Raw genomic sequence first — 18,862 nt, 5'->3', positions numbered from 1 at the left:
CCACGCAAAGAGAGAACATACAAACTCTTTGCAGATGTGGAGCGGTCACCATTACGATACAAAAACCAATATATTTAGGTATAACAAACATATTTATTGGGATAAAACTTTAATAAATGGTAATTATGCAAAACAATATTGGAGGGGGGGGGAGGGGGAGATCAACAAAAATGTACTGAATAATATTTGTTTAGTGAGCCCCTAACACTACTCAGAGGAAAAAGCAAACTAAACCATAAAGCAGTATACAGAGAGAACATACACTGCACAATCCTGCCTTAGGCTGCATTCACACGACGGTTGGGGGGGGGGGGGGGCGCGTATATAGGGCTGCAATCTTGCGGAGTACATACATCCCCCCCCCCCCATGGGCCAGCAATAGGCGCACGGAGCCGCATCTTTCCCCATGTTACGGCGCCGTGCATCACAATGGAGAGGGGAGCGGTCACCACTCCTCTCCATTGCAGCGAACAGCCCGGTGCGCATACATTTGTGTGAATGCGCCTTAATCCAGTTTTCCTGATCACTCTAGCAGTTCTAACATAAAGTGCAGACATTCCTTTCCCTCTGATCTGCAGGGGAGGAGCTTCACTACTGAGCAGGAGCAAAAAGTGCATCAACATTCATCGAAGCTAAAAGCCTCCAATAAAAAAAAAAAAAAAAAAAAAAAAAAAAACTTTTCATTGCGATTGCAATTTTTTTTTTGTTTCAGACATTCACATATAGATTTTTTTCCATAATAAAACAGGCGGCACAGTTTAACACTGTTGTGGCTGATTTTTCAAAATGGGTATAAAAATTGTGGTGTTATAAACACTAAAAAGTCAGAGTCTAAAAAAAAAAATATATAAAAAATAAAAGCAAACACAAAGTTTGATAAATGAACCTCCCCGATGCTTGTTGCCCATCTCATATGTTTTACTGGAAACGCAGACCTGAGCATTGGATCTCTACACGCTGCGTGCGGCCGTACCCTTACACGACGTATTTTATGATCCACAGAACATTTTGCCTTTCAAAAAAAAAAAAAAAAAAAAAAAAAAAAAAACACACACTTAACATGTCTGAACGCGCTCCAATACTTTCTAGCAGAGTAAATAGAGTTTAGTGTTAGTGCGCCCTCTGGTGGAATATTATTGTTAAAGCAGAATTTCTGAGTCTTCCTCCGATTTTAGGAGGGGAGCAGAGTAACATCACACACCCCATACCCAATTTCTGATTTTTCTAGCTCAAAATAGACCATGTGAACAGACAGAAAATTCCCAAAATATGATTTATTTAAAAACCCCCCAAACTAAACACACAAATCCCCAAACAGCAACCTAGACATTACAATATTAAAGGTAACCCTCCACCGCTACATTACCAGCCGCTCATGCAGGGGAGGAGATGACCCTATTAGAATTGCAAAATTTCACCCCATACCTATAAAAATTCTTCTCCAGTGTCATGTGACACTGAGCAGAGACGAGTCATATTTTACCCGAGACAAGTCAAGTTTAGAAGCTTCAGATGTTCCCATGGTTGGTTCTATAGTGTCGTCTGAAGTGAATCTCCCCCTAAAGCCTATGAACTATACTAATTTCAGGCAAATATGACTCTTCTCTGCTCATTCCCACATGACTTGGACATTTTTTTTTCCATAGGTAAATAGGTGATATTTCACATAAAAGATGGGGATTTGGGCAATTACATTCCTGTTAACATTTGCATTTACAAAACTCAAACAGATGTTAACATCACGTTCTGTAAACACAATACCATGTGTTAACATCTAGTTAATGGTCACTGTCATTAACACATCTTGTTAACATTTCATTTCGTAAATGTAAACTGCAAACGTAATTGGAAAAAAAATAAATCAAAGCTGTTGTGTTGCGTTTCAAAACCCAACATAAACGCCACATGTGAACACAGTCTACAGGAAAATCGCGTCCAAATCGCCACATTTTCAGCACTGAAAGCCCAAGTTTACAAAAACGATCATATAGACGGTAACAATAAAAACGTCATCTCCCTCCGCGCACAATGACAACGACGCAAATGGAAAAAAATAAAATAAAAAAAGCGAAATACTCTCTATATACTATATCACTTACAACTGGTGAAATATAGAAAATTTTAAAAACATCAGATAAAAACTTGTTTTTTTCAGACAAAACTCAGTAACCGCTCAGTCCTGTCCCTAGAAGCCGCGGCTCCAGAGATATCAGACTTCATAGAACAGCTAAAAACCGGAGGAGCCGCAGTATAGACCCCTATTCACACCACATGTCTACAGACATGACACAACGCCCGCCTCCGCCTTTTAAGTTCCGTACGGACAACTCTCATTGGTCATTAGATTATCTTCCAGAACACAAGCACCAATCGTATTTGTCTTTTCAGCAGCCAATAGCGCACGGCGTCTTATTTCCCGGGGATGAATTTGAATTAGAGCCACGCCTTCCTTTGCGCTGTGAGAATGACCGGGGGGCGGAGTGCTCGATGTGCTCTATCCAATTAGATAAGCCGTAATGAGTCTTTGTGCCAATCACAGCAGCTGTCTCATAGCTGGGCGGTTCCGTGTGTCTGTTGTGTGCTGGGGACGGCGCGGTGTTTGAATCGTTATCTTAGCGGAAAATATGACGGGACCTGGAGCCTGATCACACGAGAGAGGTGAGAGCGCAGCGATAGTGCACGGGGGAGGGGACTCTGCGTCAGTACTGTACAATACATGACATGGAATCACTGAGGTCTGTAATATACAACGGCCAGAGTCCACGCTGATCACATGACCTGTCTCTATTTACTGCTGCGTATAACCCCTGTACTGTGACATCACTGTGTATTATCCCTGTACTGTGACATCACTGTGTATTATCCCTGTACTGTGACATCACTGTGTATTATCCCTGTACTGTGACATCACTGTGTATTATCCCTGTACTGTGAGATCAGTGTGTGTATTATCTCTGTACTGTGACATCACTGTGTGTATTATCTCTGTACTGTGATTTCACTGTGTGTATTATCCCTGTACTGTGACATCACTGTGTGTATTATCCCTGTACTGTGACATCACTGTGTGTATTATCGCTGTACTGTGACATCACTTTGTATTATCCCTGTACTGTGACATCACCGTGTGTATTATCTCTGTACTGTGACATCACTGTGTGTATTATCCCTGTACTGTGACATCACTGTGTGTATTATCCCTGTACTGTGACATCACTGTGTGTATTATCCCTGTACTGTGACATCACTGTGTGTATTACCCCTGTACTGTGACATCACTGTGTGTATTATCCCTGTACTGTGACATCACTGTGTGCATTATCCCTGTACTGTGACATCACTGTGTGTATTATCCCTGTACTGTGACATCACTGTGTGTATTATCCCTGTACTGTGACATCACTGTGTGTATTACCCCTGTACTGTGACATCACTGTGTGTATTATCCCTGTACTGTGACATCACTGTGTGTATTATCCCTGTACTGTGACATCACTGTGTGTATTACCCCTGTACTGTGACATCACTGTGTGTATTATCCCTGTACTGTGACATCACTGTGTGTATTATCCCTGTACTGTGACATCACTGTGTGTATTATCCCTGTACTGTGACATCACTGTGTGTATTACCCCTGTACTGTGACATCACTGTGTGTATTATCCCTGTACTGTGACATCACTGTGTGTATTACCCCTGTACTGTGACATCACTGTGTGTATTATCCCTGTACTGTGACATCACTGTGTGTATTACCCCTGTACTGTGACATCACTGTGTGTATTACCCCTGTACTGTGACATCACTGTGTGTATTATCTCTGTATTGTGACATCACTGTGTGTATTACCCCTGTATCGTCCTTTATTTCCCAGGATTACTAGTGGCACTATACACCAGGACGATGAGTTGGGTGGTGGAGGAGTGGAAGGAGGGGCTTCCTACGAAGACCCTGCAGAAGATCCAGGAGCTGGAGGGGCAGCTGGATAAGCTGAAGAAGGAGCGGCAGCAGAAGCAGTTCCAGCTGGAGTCCCTGGAGGCCGCCTTCCAAAAACAGAAGCAGAAGGTAATTTGACCGCTCCATGTACTGACCCCCAGATTGCATAGCCCCCTACTCTACCCCTTGTAGAGAAAGTGTAACGCCCCTACATAGAGCAGTAGGACCCCTACAGAGCATAGCCCCTACATAGAGCAGTAGGACCCCTATAGAGCATAGCCCCTACATAGAGCAGTAGGACCCCTATAGAGCATAGCCCCTACATAGAGCAGTAGGACCCCTATAGAGCATAGCCCCTACATAGAGCAGTAGGACCCCTACTGAGCATAGCCCCTACATAGAGCAGTAGAACCCGTATACGGCATAGCCCCTACATAGAGCAGTAGGACCCCTACTGAGCATAGCCCCTACATAGAGCAGTAGGACCCCTATAGAGCATAGCCCCTACATAGAGCAGTAGGACCCCTATAGAGCATAGCCCCTACATAGAGCAGTAGGACCCCTATAGAGCATAGCCCCTACATAGAGCAGTAGGACCCCTACTGAGCATAGCCCCTACATAGAGCAGTAGAACCCGTATAAGGCATAGCCCCTACATAGAGCAGTAGGACCCCTACTGAGCATAGCCCCTACATAGAGCAGTAGAACCCGTATAAGGCATAGCCCCTACATAGAGCAGTAGAACCCGTATAAGGCATAGCCCCTACATAGAGCAGTAGAACCCGTATAAGGCATAGCCCCTACATAGAGCAGTAGAACCCGTATAAGGCATAGCCCCTACATAGAGCAGTAGGACCCCTACAGAGCATAGCCCCTACATAGAGCGGTAGGACCCCTATAGAGCACAGCCCCTACATAAAGGAGTAAGACCCCTATAGAGCACAGCCCCTACATAAAGGAGTAAGACCCCTATAGAGCATAGCCCCTACATAGAACAGTATGACCCCTACAGAGCATAGCCCCTACATAGAACAGTATGACCCCTACAGAGCATAGCCCCTACATATAGCAGTATGACCCCTACAGAGCATAACCCCTACATAGAGCAGTAGGACCCCTATAGAGTATAGCCCCCTACCTAGAGCAGTAGGACCCCTATAGAGCTTAGCCCCTACATAGAGCAGTAGGACCCCTATAGAGCATAGCCCCTACATAGAGCAGTAGGACCCCTACAGAGCATAGCCCCTACATAGAGTGGTAGGACCCCTATAGAGCATAGCCCCTACATAGAGCAGTAGGACCCCTATAGAGCATAGCCCCTACATAGAGCGGTAGGACCCCTACAGAGCATAGCCCCTACATAGAGCGGTAGGACCCCTACAGAGCATAGCCCCTACATAGAGCGGTAGGACCCCTAGACAGCACAGCCCCTACATAGAGCAGTAGGACCCCTAGAGAGCATATCCCCTACATAGAGCGGTAGGACCCCTATAGAGCACAGCCCCTACATAGAGCAGTAGGACCCCTAGAGAGCACAGCCCCTACATAGAGCAGTAGGACCCCTATAGAGCATAGCCCCTACATAGAGCAGTAGGACCCCTACAGAGCATAGCCCCTACATAGAGCAGTAGGACCCCTACTGAGCATAGCCCCTACATAGAGCAGTAGAACCCGTATACGGCATAGCCCCTACATAGAGCAGTAGGACCCCTACTGAGCATAGCCCCTACATAGAGCAGTAGGACCCCTATAGAGCATAGCCCCTACATAGAGCAGTAGGACCCCTATAGAGCATAGCCCCTACATAGAGCAGTAGGACCCCTATAGAGCATAGCCCCTACATAGAGCAGTAGGACCCCTACTGAGCATAGCCCCTACATAGAGCAGTAGAACCCGTATAAGGCATAGCCCCTACATAGAGCAGTAGAACCCGTATAAGGCATAGCCCCTACATAGAGCAGTAGGACCCCTACAGAGCATAGCCCCTACATAGAGCGGTAGGACCCCTATAGAGCACAGCCCCTACATAAAGGAGTAAGACCCCTATAGAGCACAGCCCCTACATAAAGGAGTAAGACCCCTATAGAGCATAGCCCCTACATAGAACAGTATGACCCCTACAGAGCATAGCCCCTACATATAGCAGTATGACCCCTACAGAGCATAACCCCTACATAGAGCAGTAGGACCCCTATAGAGTATAGCCCCCTACCTAGAGCAGTAGGACCCCTATAGAGCTTAGCCCCTACATAGAGCAGTAGGACCCCTATAGAGCATAGCCCCTACATAGAGCAGTAGGACCCCTACAGAGCATAGCCCCTACATAGAGTGGTAGGACCCCTATAGAGCATAGCCCCTACATAGAGCAGTAGGACCCCTATAGAGCATAGCCCCTACATAGAGCGGTAGGACCCCTACAGAGCATAGCCCCTACATAGAGCGGTAGGACCCCTACAGAGCATAGCCCCTACATAGAGCGGTAGGACCCCTAGACAGCACAGCCCCTACATAGAGCAGTAGGACCCCTACAGAGCATAGCACCTACATAGAGCAGTATGACCCCTAGAGAGCATATCCCCTACATAGAGCGGTAGGACCCCTATAGAGCACAGCCCCTACATAGAGCAGTAGGACCCCTAGAGAGCACAGCCCCTACATAGAGCAGTAGGACCCCTATAGAGCATAGCCCCTACATAGAGCAGTAGGACCCCTACTGAGCATAGCCCCTACATAGAGCGGTAGGACCCCTAGAGAGCATAGCCCCTACATAGAGCGGTAGGACCCCTATAGAGCATAGCCCCTACATAGAGCAGTAGGACCCCTATAGAGCATAAGATGGGGAGAGTGTTTATAGCTTCCAGTGACTGTGGTTTAGGTCTTTATGTTTTTTTTTAATGATGTCTACAGGTGGAAAGTGAGAAAAGTGAAGTCACGGCGCTGAAAAGAGAGAACCAGAGTCTAATAGAATTATGTGACAACCAGGAGAAGACGCGGCAGAAACTGAGCCACGAGCAGCAGGTGAAGGACACGCAGATCAACTTCCTGGAGGGACAACTGAGCGCCAGCAAGAAGCACATCGAGAAGCTGGAGCAGGAGCTGAAGAGGTCAGCAGGGGCGGGGCTGCTGCTTATAGACTCCTCCCGGGAGCAGGGGCTGCTGCTTATAGACTCCTCCCAGGAGCAGGGGCGGGGCTGGTGCATGTAGACCCCTCCCAGGAGGAGCAGAGATTATGGAAAATAATTAGGTGAGGGGGAGGAGTCAAATAATAACTGGTGGATTTTGTCCTACAGATATAAGAATGATCTGGAGAGGAACCAGCAGTCGTGTAATACAGCGGACATGTCCCTATGTGTCACCCCCCAGAAGAGTTTCACAGCCGCGTTCACACCTGTCAAATTTAATGGTAAGATTTTTTTTTCTAAATGGTCATTTAACCCCTTAAGGACGCAGCCATTTTACAGCTTAAGGCTCAGCCCGATTTTTTGGATTCGGACCTGCGTCGCTTTATATGGTTATAACTTTTGAACACTGTTACTTATCAAAACGATTCTGAGATTGTTTTTTCCCCACATGTTGTACTTCATTTTAGTGGTAAATGTTGGCTGATAAGTTTTGCGTTTATTTACAAAAAAAAGAAAATATGATAAATTTTTTGAAAAATTTGCCATTTTCGAAATTCTAAATCATTGCGTTTTCAGGCAGATAGATTTACCACCTAAATAAGTTGCTGAATAACATTTCCCATTTGTCTACTTTACATTTTCATAATTTCTGAAATGTCTGGATAATTTATTTTGATGTCACGCGGCTTACAAATAGAATATCGCTTTTCCGGATTTTCAGAATTGACTATTTTGGGGATAAATACAGTTTTGAATGAAATTTTACATATTTAGCATCAAACCCCCCTATATAATCTACCCATTTTCAAATCTGCACCCCTCAATCTATCAGAAACAGCTTTTACGAAGATTGTTAACCCCTTGAGATCTTCATAGTAATTGAATCAAAATGGAGGTGAAATTTAGAATGGTCATATTGTTCCCTTATACGTTCATTTAGCACTAAAATTTACACATTTCCAAAATATAAAAAGAGAAAACCCACCATACAATTTGTTCTGCAATTTCTCCTGAGTACAAAGACCCCCCACATGTGGCTGTGACTTGTTTTATGGGGGCACAGCGAGACGCAGAAGGGAAGGAGAGCCCTGCAGCTGCCAGGATTTTAGTTTCCTCATTGGCCCCTTTTGAAGGCTATAAAATTTTCGCTTTTTCGTTATTGGGGCCATGTGATGGCATTTTTTTTGCGGGATGAGATGCTTTTTCCATTGTTACCATTTTGGGGTTGGTATCACCTATTGTTGAAAATTTAGGAACTTTTTTTGAGGGCAGGAGTAGAAAAGCATCAATTCTGTACTGGATTTTTGACTTTTTTTTTTTTGGTGTTCACCGTATAGACTAATAATCATGTTATCTTTATTCTATGGGTTGATACGATTACGGGGATACCAGACATGAATATATTTTCTTACGTTTTACTAAATTTGTCAAACAAAACCCTAATGTGGGGAAAAATCTATAATTTTTGTATTGCCGTCTTCCAAGTGGCATAACTTTGTTACGTTTTTGGCTACGGAGCTGGTTGATGGCTTGTTTTTTGCGGGACATGTTGTACTTTGCACCAGTATCATGTCTAAGTACATATGGTTTTTTGGTCGCATTTTATAGCATTTTTTGTGGGATTGAAAAGGTAAAAATCATAATTTTTGGAGGGTTTATAACAGTTTTTTTTTACGGCGTTTATCGTGCGGGTTCAATAATGATTTACTTTTATTCTACGGGTTGTTACGGACGCGGTGATACTATATATGTGGGGTTTGTGTTATGATTTAGACTTTTTTTTTGAGTTATATGTCTCTTTATATGTTTTGGGGGTTTGGGGCATTTTTAGTGATTTATGGCTTTATTTTTTTATTGAATAACTTTTTTTTTTACTTTTTTACTTTTATACCATGGTACATGAACAAGAAATCCTCTGATTGCTTGTTCATGATAATATTCTGCAATACTCATGTATTGCAGAGTATTATCAGTGTCAGCCTATGCACTTGCATAGGCTGGCACTGTGCCAGTAAGATGACGTCACAGACGCCATCTTACTGGCAATTCTTGCTAGTAACTCTGGGGTCCAGATCGGACCCCATAGTTACTATAGCAACGATCGGCGCCCCCCGAAAACGGTTCGGGGGGGCCGATCGTGGGGGAAAGACACCCCAGATGCTTGTTAGATGCCGCGGTCGCGCTGACCGCGGCATCTAAAGGGTTAAGCACCCGCGATCGGAGACAACTCCGATCGCGGGTGTTACACTGGGGTGCCGGCTATTAGTTACAGCCGGCACCCCGTGTTTCCCGATGCCGGTTCGGCTCTGATCCAGAGCCGAGCCGGCATAGGCGCCGTGGCGGATATATCCGCCACTGAGCGCTAAGTCACTGCGCTCCGTGGCGGATATATCCGCCGCGGAGCGTGAAGGGGTTAAAGGGGGTTTCTTCCTTGTTCCAGTGGAGACTGTTGGACATCACTCAGGAGATCTCTGTATTATTTTGTGTGCAGCTTCTATACGGAGCTATTGGCCTCTATGGTTACAGACTACACATTGGTTTGTTTGTAGTCTGTCACCATGGAGATGCATCGATCTGGATGGAGCTGCACACACATTTACATGAGATTTTACTAAGACTTTTTTTGTATTTTTTGGCACAGATTCTAAATATGAAGAGCTACAAGAAAAGTATAATAAGGAGGTGGAAGAAAGGAAGAGACTGGAAACGGAGTTAAAAATTCTCCAAATTAAAGTAAGTAAAATATTCTATATGTGATGGGAAATTTAGATGCTTAGTTGCTGTATTTCCCACTACAGTAGCTCTAGGGTCCAGTAATGGGTTAGAGAATGGGCCCACTTGAGGATTTTCTGCTTGGTCAGTCCAACACTAACAAGGGTCCACTAGAGGATTCTCTGGTGGTCCAGTCCAACACTGACTAGGGCCCACTGCAGGATCCTCTGATTCTCTCGTGGTCAGTCCAACACTGATTAGGGTCCACCAGAGGATTCTCTCGTAGTCCAGTCCGACAGTTGCTAGTTAACATTGACCACGTTCTTCCTATGTTTGTACAGTTGGTGAACCAGACGCCTCAACCGGCTCCCCAGAATACAATGAACCATCGGGACATCGCTCGTCACCAGTCGTCCTCCTCTGTATTCTCCTGGCAGCAGGAGCGAACACCGAGCCGCTCATCGTCCAGCAGCCTTGACACCTCCCTTAAGAGGAATTACACTTCAATCCAGTATCCGTGGGAACAAGAAGAGACGCCGAGCAAAAGAGGGTTAAAATCTGATGGCGTCAATAGAAGTTTTAGCGAAGCCTCCAACAACCCAGCCAACGATCAGCTCCGGAACCAGAATCAGGGTGAGTGTCGGGTTAACACATTTTAAGGTTTAACATCTTAACGTGGTGGTCCAGTCCAGGTAAGACCCATCATTGCAATATATGTCATTACTTTATTAGCTGAGATGCCTCATTGTCTTATCTGCTCCTTCTCCCCTCTCACAGCATAAATCACAGCAATAAAAAGGAAGAGAAACTGCAGCTGCACCTCCCCCCCCCTCTCCTTATTTGATTAGTTACTCTAGATGGATTTCTGTACAGAGTGCATCCCTCTATTTCAGGGGCATCAGAGGGAATTGTCCTACATGCAGTTATCTAATACACGGGAGCGGAGCACTAACTGCTGCATCTGCTTTGTTTTTTTACAGAGTTGAGATCTAAAGTCAATGAGCTGGAGCTACGTCTGCAGGTCCAAGAGAAAGAGCTGAAAAGTCATCTTCACAAGATGCAGGAGACGCAGACGCTGCTAGACAAGACGCAGGCAGAGCTGGCCGAGAAGGACAAGACGCTGACCAAGAGCCGAGACGACTTGGCGCGGGTGACTGCACAGTTTGAACAATCTGTGGACAAGGTAAGTGGTTCTCTGGTACCAGATCATGAGCCGTAAGAGAGACCCTTTCCAGCAGATCTGTAGCCTGGAGATGCTCCGTGACTTTTATGGGACAGTGTTGTGGGCATGCTCTGTGACATGTACAGAGGTCATTGTGCAGGGAGGGCAGCTGGGACTATATCCTATTGTCACTGGCGTCTGGAGTAGACTCATCAATAATTACGTGTCTGACATGTGAGACTGTTGTAGGCATGCTCAGTACCTCAGTGTCTTGCATGCTCCTTCTGCCCTCTCACAGCATAAATCACAGCACAGAGAGGAAAATAAACTGCAGTTGCTCCTCCCTCCTCTCTCTCTTTATATACTCTGTTACTTTTAGATGGATTTCTGTACAGAGAACATTCCTCTAAATGTTATGTGTCTATATTTGGGGTATAGGAGGGAATTGTCCTACATGCAGTTATCTAAAATGCACGACCATCACTTCCGTCTTGTATTAACGACTTCTATGTGGGAGTGTTGTGGGCATACCCTGCGACCTTTGCAGAGGTCATTTTTGAGCTGTCTGCATCACCTTCTATTAAGGTTTTTGTTATGTGAGAGTATTGTGGGCATGCTCAGCGCCCTGGGCATGGAGCAGGTGATGTCCAATTTATCACTTTGGTCTTGAATTAACTCATCGACTTCTACGTGAGACTGTTGTGGGCATGCTCAGTGACCTGTGCAGGGAGTAGGTGATGTCCAACAGTCACCTATTATCATTTTGGTCTTGAATTAACTCATTGACTTCTATGTGAGACTGTTGTGGGCATGCTCAGTGATACATCCACAGGTCATTGAGTAGGGAGGGGCAGGAGGGAAGCTGTGACCTTATGCAGATGGCATTTCTCTCCTTTTATTATAAGCTGACAATTATATTTCAGTGCACGTCGGCCGAGCAGAAGCTGAAGAAAGTTTCCGAAGAACTGAGCTGCCAGAGGCAGAATGCGGAGAGCGCCCGGCTGGCCCTGGAGCATAGGCTGAAGGAGCAGGAGAAGGAGAGTCAGCAGGTATAGCCGCCTCTGTGATGTCAGCGCTCTGTGCCTTCTATATACACTGAGCTGGTGGCGCCCTCTGCTGGCCGGGTCGGTAACTCCTATCATTGTCTACACAGGAGCTGCTGCAGCTGCAGAACTCCCTGAAGAACATGGAACAACAACTGGACCAGACGAAGACTAAGCTGAGCCAGGAGTCCCAGCAAGCCAAGAACGAGTACAACGCCCTCCGATCCGAACTGGACCGGGTAAGATGCGGGCTGCGCCGGCCTGCCATGTACTCTATAGAGCGTTTAAAGATCCTCTTTAAAAGATGATTTGAGTGCAGCTTTGGATGTGACTAGAGTAAACACGATGTCATCCTCTGGGTGAGCGATTGGGTCACGAAAGATCTGTGTCCTGTCCTGTAGGTGACACACGGGAAGAAGGTTTTGGAGAATGAAGTGGAAGATATAAAGCAGAAGTTATCCAGAGCAGAACAAGCCGTGACCACAGCGCAGGGTCATGTGACTGACCTGAAGAAGGAGCTGGAGGTAAGTGATCCCGAGAGTACAGAGCTGCGTCACCGGCCTCATAGTCAGGGAACATAGTGAGAACATGGCTTAGAAGAGACACTGGGTGTGGGATCCCTCTTTTATTGGGGGTCCCGGCAGTCTAATCCCCAAAGATCTAGAACTTGTAACCCATCCAGCTCGATTCGAACAGTTTTAATTCCATCAAAATCCATCCTGATAAACCAGGGACACTTACTCACAGATCCAGGCACTGGGACTGTGGTAATCCTGTTAAAATCAACTTTTTAAATTATGCTAATGAGCCCGGGGGAAGGTGTTACCAAAGCAACTCTGTGATGTAGCTTCACAGGCTGTTATACTGTGCAGAAACACTTCTTCCTCTGCCTACTGTAATCTCACACAATGGAGAGATCACTCGGAGAAAAGACACAGATAATAGTTAACGTTCCATTCCATTCTCTCTGCACAGGGCACAGAGCATGCCCACAACACTCTCCCATAGAAGTCAATGAGTCATGCTTAGGGAGGAGGGTCATCAGTCAACATGTCAATATTTTGGAACGGGGAGACACGTATTATTATTAAATTAGTAGCTGATCACAAAGGATCCACCACTGACAATGATCTCCCCCTTCACCTTGACCTCTACTTAGGTCACAAAGCATGCCCACAACTCTATCCCATGGAACTCAATGAGTCATATCAAATAAGGAGAGAGGGAATAATAATAATATTATAAACTAAAAGTAGGTGACACAGGATATCAACGACTTCCCCCTTCCTGTACAATTACGTCTATACAGAGCATGCCCTCAACATCTCCCATAGAAATAAACTCATCTCCAAGAAGCAGATAACACAGGACCCGCCACTGACGATAGGTGAAGAAGATCAGAACTCGCCTCTTACCCCTCTATGCATAATCAGCTTCCAAAGCACGCCCACAAAACTTTCCAGTGATTGTCATATTTAGAGAGAAGTGTCCTCATTCATGTCCATTATCAGAGAAGTCGCACACCTATCCTAACGCTGACGATTAGTGATTATCAGAGCTCAACGACTTCCCATCCTGCACAGTGACCTCCACACAGGTAACACAGCAGGTCACCATAATTATGAAAAAAACCCCCAGATTCCTCCACCGTCACCCAGATCGTTCTGTCTCCTAATATGATCCTGTATTTCCTTGCTTATAGGAGGCCCGGTCTCAGCAAAACACAATCAGAAGTCAACTCGACCATAAAACAAGAGAAACCGCGAAGCTGGAAGAGGAATTCCGAACCACAAATCAAACTCTCCGGCAGAACCAAGTGTTCATCGATGAGCTGAAAAGTAAGTGCCCCCCGCAGCAGCATCATCATACACGGGGGGGCTGCGGGAGTCTACATAACCCCGGCTTATTACATGTCAGCGTTATGCTAATAACCCATCGCAGGGGGAAGCGCTGACTGTGATGAATGGGCTGCCACGTAATGAGAAACCTCCGGCTCCGATGTGCAGCTCAGCGCTGCCAGGATCACGGCTCCAACGCTTGTAATACACTGGCAATTAAAAGGTTCAGCGAGTTTTATGTTCTGGGAACAAATCACAGACGGGATGGGAAATGCCAATTTTGTTTCTTTTCTTATTGCAATTTTATGGAAACTTCTGAAGCATCGTCTTCTGGATATTGATGTTACGGTTATGGCGTAACCCGCGCATGTGCATCCATGCAGGAGAAGTAATGTCATGTATGTACACAGTGACTGGTGCACAGCAGCAGAATAGTGAGTGCAGCTCTGGAGTATAATACAGGATGTAACTCAGGATCAGTACAGGATAAGTAATGTCATGTATGTACACAGTGACTGCACCAGCAGCAGAATAGTGAGTGCAGCTCTGGAGTATAATACAGGATGTAACTCAGGATCAGTACAGGATAAGTAATGTCATGTATGTACACAGTGACTGCACCAGCAGCAGAATAGTGAGTGCAGCTCTGGAGTATAATACAGGATGTAACTCAGGATCAGTACAGGATAAGTAATGTCATGTATGGACACAGTGACTGCACCGGCAGCAGAATAGTGAGTGCAGCTCTGGAGTATAATACAGGATGTAACTCAGGATCAGTACAGGATAAGTAATGTCATGTATGTACACAGTGACTGCACCAGCAGCAGAATAGTGAGTGCAGCTCTGGGGTATAATACATGATGTAACTCAGGATCAGTACAGGATAAGTAATGTCATGTATGTACACAGTGACTGCACCAGCAGCAGAATAGTGAGTGCAGCTCTGCTGTATAATACAGGATGTAACTCAGGATCAGTACAGGATAAGTAATGTCATGTATGTACACAGTGACTGCACCATCAGCAGAATAGTGAGTGCAGCTCTGGAGTATAATACAGGATGTAACTCAGGATCAGTACAGGATAAGTAATGTCATGTATGTACACAGTGACTGCACCAGCAGCAGAATAGTGAGTGCAGCTCTGGAGTATAATACAGGATGTAACTCAGGATCAGTACAGGATAAGTAATGTCATGTATGTACACAGTGACTGCACCAGCAGCAGAATAGTGAGTGCAGCTCTGGGGTATAATACAGGATGTAACTCCGGATCAGTACAGGATAAGTGATGTCATGTATGTACACAGTGACTGCACCAGCAGCAGAATAGTGAGTGCAGCTCTGGAGTATAATACAGGATGTAACCCAGGATCAGTACAGGATAAGTAATGTCATGTATGTACACAGTGACTGCACCAGCAGCAGAATAGTGAGTGCAGCTCTGGGGTATAATACAGGATGTAACTCAGGATCAGTACAGGATAAGTGATGTCATGTATGTACACAGTGACTGCACCAGCAGCAGAATAGTGAGTGCAGCTCTGGAGTATAATACAGGATGTAACCCAGGATCAGTACAGGATAAGTAATGTCATGTATGTACACAGTGACTGCACCAGCAGCAGAATAGTGAGTGCAGCTCTGGGGTATAATACAGGATGTAACTCAGGATCAGTACATGATAAGTAATGTCATGTATGTACACAGTGACTGCACCAGCAGCAGAATAGTGAGTGTAATACAGTGGTGATAGACTTTCAGCTATGATGATGCTTAACTAATTCTATTCTATTTTATTCTTCAGATAAAAATAACACTTTGGAGGCAGAAATGAAAACCTCGGTGCAGAAACGTAACCACCAGGATTCAACCAGTTTGGAAAATCTTAAAGCGGCGATGACCAACCTGGAGAAGGAAAGAGATTTTGCTAAGGATTTACTGCAAAAGAGAGAAAGCGATCTGACTGACATGAAGAGCGCCCAAGCCAAGATGTCTGAAGAACTGTCAGCTTTGAAGGATCAACTTCATGGTAAAGATCGGGAATGTCAAGAGAAGGAGGAAATGTCTAGAAGAATCAAAGACTTGGAAACCACAGAACGGGGTCTAACGGATCAAGTAGGTTTCTTGCACACACAGATAAAGACCCTCCAAGATATCATCGATGTCAGAACATCTGATCTGGAGGTCCAGAAGGTCAACTGCGCAAATCTCAATGGTCAGATTGTGTCAGAGAGTCAAAAACATCAAAAAGAAATGGAAAACCTCCTGCAGAAGATATCCGAACTGGAGGAGCAACGTAAGACACAAGAGGAGCACCTCTGGTCAAACCGGGTGTCCTTCCTGGAGAATGAGTTGGAGATGCTGAAAAAACTCAACGCTGAACTACAAGGTCAACACGACTTACTCGTCCGAAATCAACAGGAAATCCAAGAACGAGTGTCCGAGGTCGAAGAGAAGAACAAGGGTCAATTGTCCAATTCGACAAACTCGCCAGACGTCGATTGTACCGCGATTATGATCAGGGAAAAAGACGAAGAGATCTGCAAGTTATCAGAAGAACTGAGGAGGACCAGAGCGGAGATGGAAGCCGCGAGTCAGGATAACCGTCAACTTAAGACTAAGCTGCAGGAGCTGACTCTGTTGTCTGACTCGTGGTCTACCGAGAGGGAAATGCTGGCCGTATCCATTAATTCCCTTCAAAACGACATGGAAAAGCTGACGGAGGAAAACAAAAGACTGGGAGAACTCTGCAATGTGCTGAAGAGTGAGAAGACGCCACTAAAGGATTCAAGGATTGACACTTCTGAGCAAGACCCTTCTGCAGCAGATGACCGCGTCGATGAGGATAACAAAAGTCGGCGTGAAAATCTGCTGAGGGAAGTGGCCGAATGGAAGGAAAAAGTTGGTGGAATTCAACAAGAGAACAGTCGTCTGCTCCGGGCCAACGAGGAGCTGTCTACGTTGATTGGAAAGCTTCGCGAAAACGAATGTTCTCTAAATAAGAGTCTGGAAGAATTACGGGTTTGTCTGAAGGACAAAGAAATGTCTGTAGAAAAGTTAGAGCTGCACAACAAGAGTTGTAAGGAGGATAGCGTCCAGGAGCAACTGATCAACCTTCAGACGTCGCCAGACAATAAGGTCCCTCAAAGTCTAAAAGAGAAGAAGACCACCGCTCTCCATAGTCTTGATGAAACCGCACCCATCGGCAACGGTGATGGAACATTCATGGATAATTCTCTTTTGGATCTAACGGAAGATATTTCTCTGTTCACATCGCGGGTCGGAACGCAGAACCGGGAGGAAAATTTGACCCTATTGATGAACATGGATCAGCTAACCTTGGCTTCTGCTAATGACCCTACACTGCCCTTACCGGATCTCTCGCAGCTGGTGTCCCACAAATCTGCCATCTTGTCCCCTTTTACATCCCCACCTGTAAAGGAAAGTAGAGATAGAAGGTCTATTACCGGGCAGATTGTTGACTTGCTCCTCCAGCAGTCTCCTTCTCAACAACAGCAACAGATCTTGAAGGACAACGAATCTGAGGAGATGAAAGACTTGCTCATGGCCTACCAAATGGAACTGAGTAGGCTGCAAAAAGAGCATCTTTCGGAAATCGCTACGTGGCAGCAGAAATTGAAAGACCAGGCTTCGGAAATGGAGACAAGGTTGTTGGCCGAGAAGTCCGAGACGGAGCGTTTGACCCAGGAGCTGGAGGCTGCGAGAGTTGAACTTCAAGTTTTTGACCTGAGCGCCCGCTCCTTGCTGTCGTTTGATAACGATGATGTAAGTGCGAAACGGAAATGACAATATCTTGGTTCCTTTTTCTTTTGAGTCATAAGTTTTACAGTTTTTTTTTTTGTTTTTTATCGTAAGAAGGGTGGAAATTATTGTTTTATGTAAGCCAAGGCTGTGACTTTTTGTAGTGAAGGTACCTTATCCTTACACTTTCCATAGCTCTACCAAACACTGGCTCAAGGTTCTCAACCCAACCGAGTGTCCGTGTCGCAGCTTATGTCCTGGGGGAGGGGAATTGTCCATTATAAAATTTACATCGATTTCTCCTCTACATCATGTAATACTGGAGATGGGTTGTTCTCCTGGTGATGTCCTCTGTGGCCTCTTTCATGTGTCCCCAGTCTATATGTAGACCAGCATTCCCCAGTTTCTCGTCCTGCTGATTCCTCATGTATGACCCTTGGCTTGTTCCATCATCCTTCTCTCCTGAAAATCATATAATGCTGGCTACGTTCTGATTCAGTCTCTTGCTGCCTGCTTCCTGCCCTGACCTCGGATTGTTCCTGACTTCCTACTTTCCTGCTTTCTCTGGGCCAGTCTTCTACACAACAATGCCATCTCCAGAGTTCGCTTTCTTTGGACTTCCCTACAGTGGAAGGTTGAAAACTGAGTAGGTTCAGAAACCAAAGGGGTGGCCCTGACCTAGGATTGTCCCCAGCTATTCCTTTGCATGCTCCTATGGTGTCAAGCACTAGTGACTCTGGACCAGTTGTTGTTATATAACAATGCCGCTTCCAGAAGTAGCCTTCTTTGGACCTCGGTCGAAGTGGACTGAGCACCACATAGGATGTCCCATCTTTTGTGTACAAGAGCCTTGAGGCCTAAAGTGTAACTGTAAAGCTATAGTCATTTACCAAATTATTATATGTGATTCCCCTTTGATGCCTACCGTACTTTGCACTCCTCGTCCTTTTCTTTCCAAACTTATGGCTTTTTCTGTTCTGAAAGTGTTTGACAAAAATCTTTCTCACTAGAGGTGAAGTGGGCGGAGACTAATTGTCTGTCAGTCTATGCCCTCAAGGGGAGGCCAGTTAGCTTGCCCACGGATCCCATGATGCCTTGTGTTGTCTCTCAAAGTAATTTCGCATTAAACCCATTTAGTTTTCCACAAGTAAAGCCACTGAACACTGCACAGTAGGGCACAGGGAACATGTAATAAGTGGTAGAAATCATTAGTATTTGAAGTCTCTGCCTGTGCTGTGTGAGCATTAAGGGTTAATAGCTTATCTGCACAGAGCTGATACTG

At 45.4% G+C, this 18,862-nt stretch overlaps 1 protein-coding gene across 1 annotated transcript in view; it reads left to right on the top strand.

The window, feature by feature from the left end:
• The first annotated feature begins 2,511 nt into the window (after positions 1-2,511).
• The window catches only part of CENPF (centromere protein F), a 38,282-nt gene continuing 21,931 nt past the window's right edge, over positions 2,512-18,862 (top strand). The window contains exons 1-12 of the mRNA XM_072140132.1: positions 2,512-2,658; positions 3,875-4,065; positions 6,844-7,040; positions 7,227-7,339; positions 9,700-9,791; positions 10,112-10,403; positions 10,751-10,953; positions 11,856-11,981; positions 12,086-12,214; positions 12,377-12,499; positions 13,678-13,813; positions 15,623-17,604. Of these exons, the coding sequence (XP_071996233.1) occupies positions 3,904-4,065; positions 6,844-7,040; positions 7,227-7,339; positions 9,700-9,791; positions 10,112-10,403; positions 10,751-10,953; positions 11,856-11,981; positions 12,086-12,214; positions 12,377-12,499; positions 13,678-13,813; positions 15,623-17,604 (3,555 nt within the window). The 5' untranslated portion in view covers positions 2,512-2,658; positions 3,875-3,903. The remainder of the gene's footprint in view (positions 2,659-3,874; positions 4,066-6,843; positions 7,041-7,226; positions 7,340-9,699; positions 9,792-10,111; positions 10,404-10,750; positions 10,954-11,855; positions 11,982-12,085; positions 12,215-12,376; positions 12,500-13,677; positions 13,814-15,622; positions 17,605-18,862) is intronic.

This window comes from Engystomops pustulosus, chromosome 3 (assembly GCF_040894005.1).
Source record: "Engystomops pustulosus chromosome 3, aEngPut4.maternal, whole genome shotgun sequence".
NCBI lineage: Eukaryota > Metazoa > Chordata > Amphibia > Anura > Leptodactylidae > Engystomops > Engystomops pustulosus.
The sequence above is the reverse complement of the archived record's forward strand: the minus strand, read 5'-3'. Positions and strand labels throughout refer to the sequence as shown.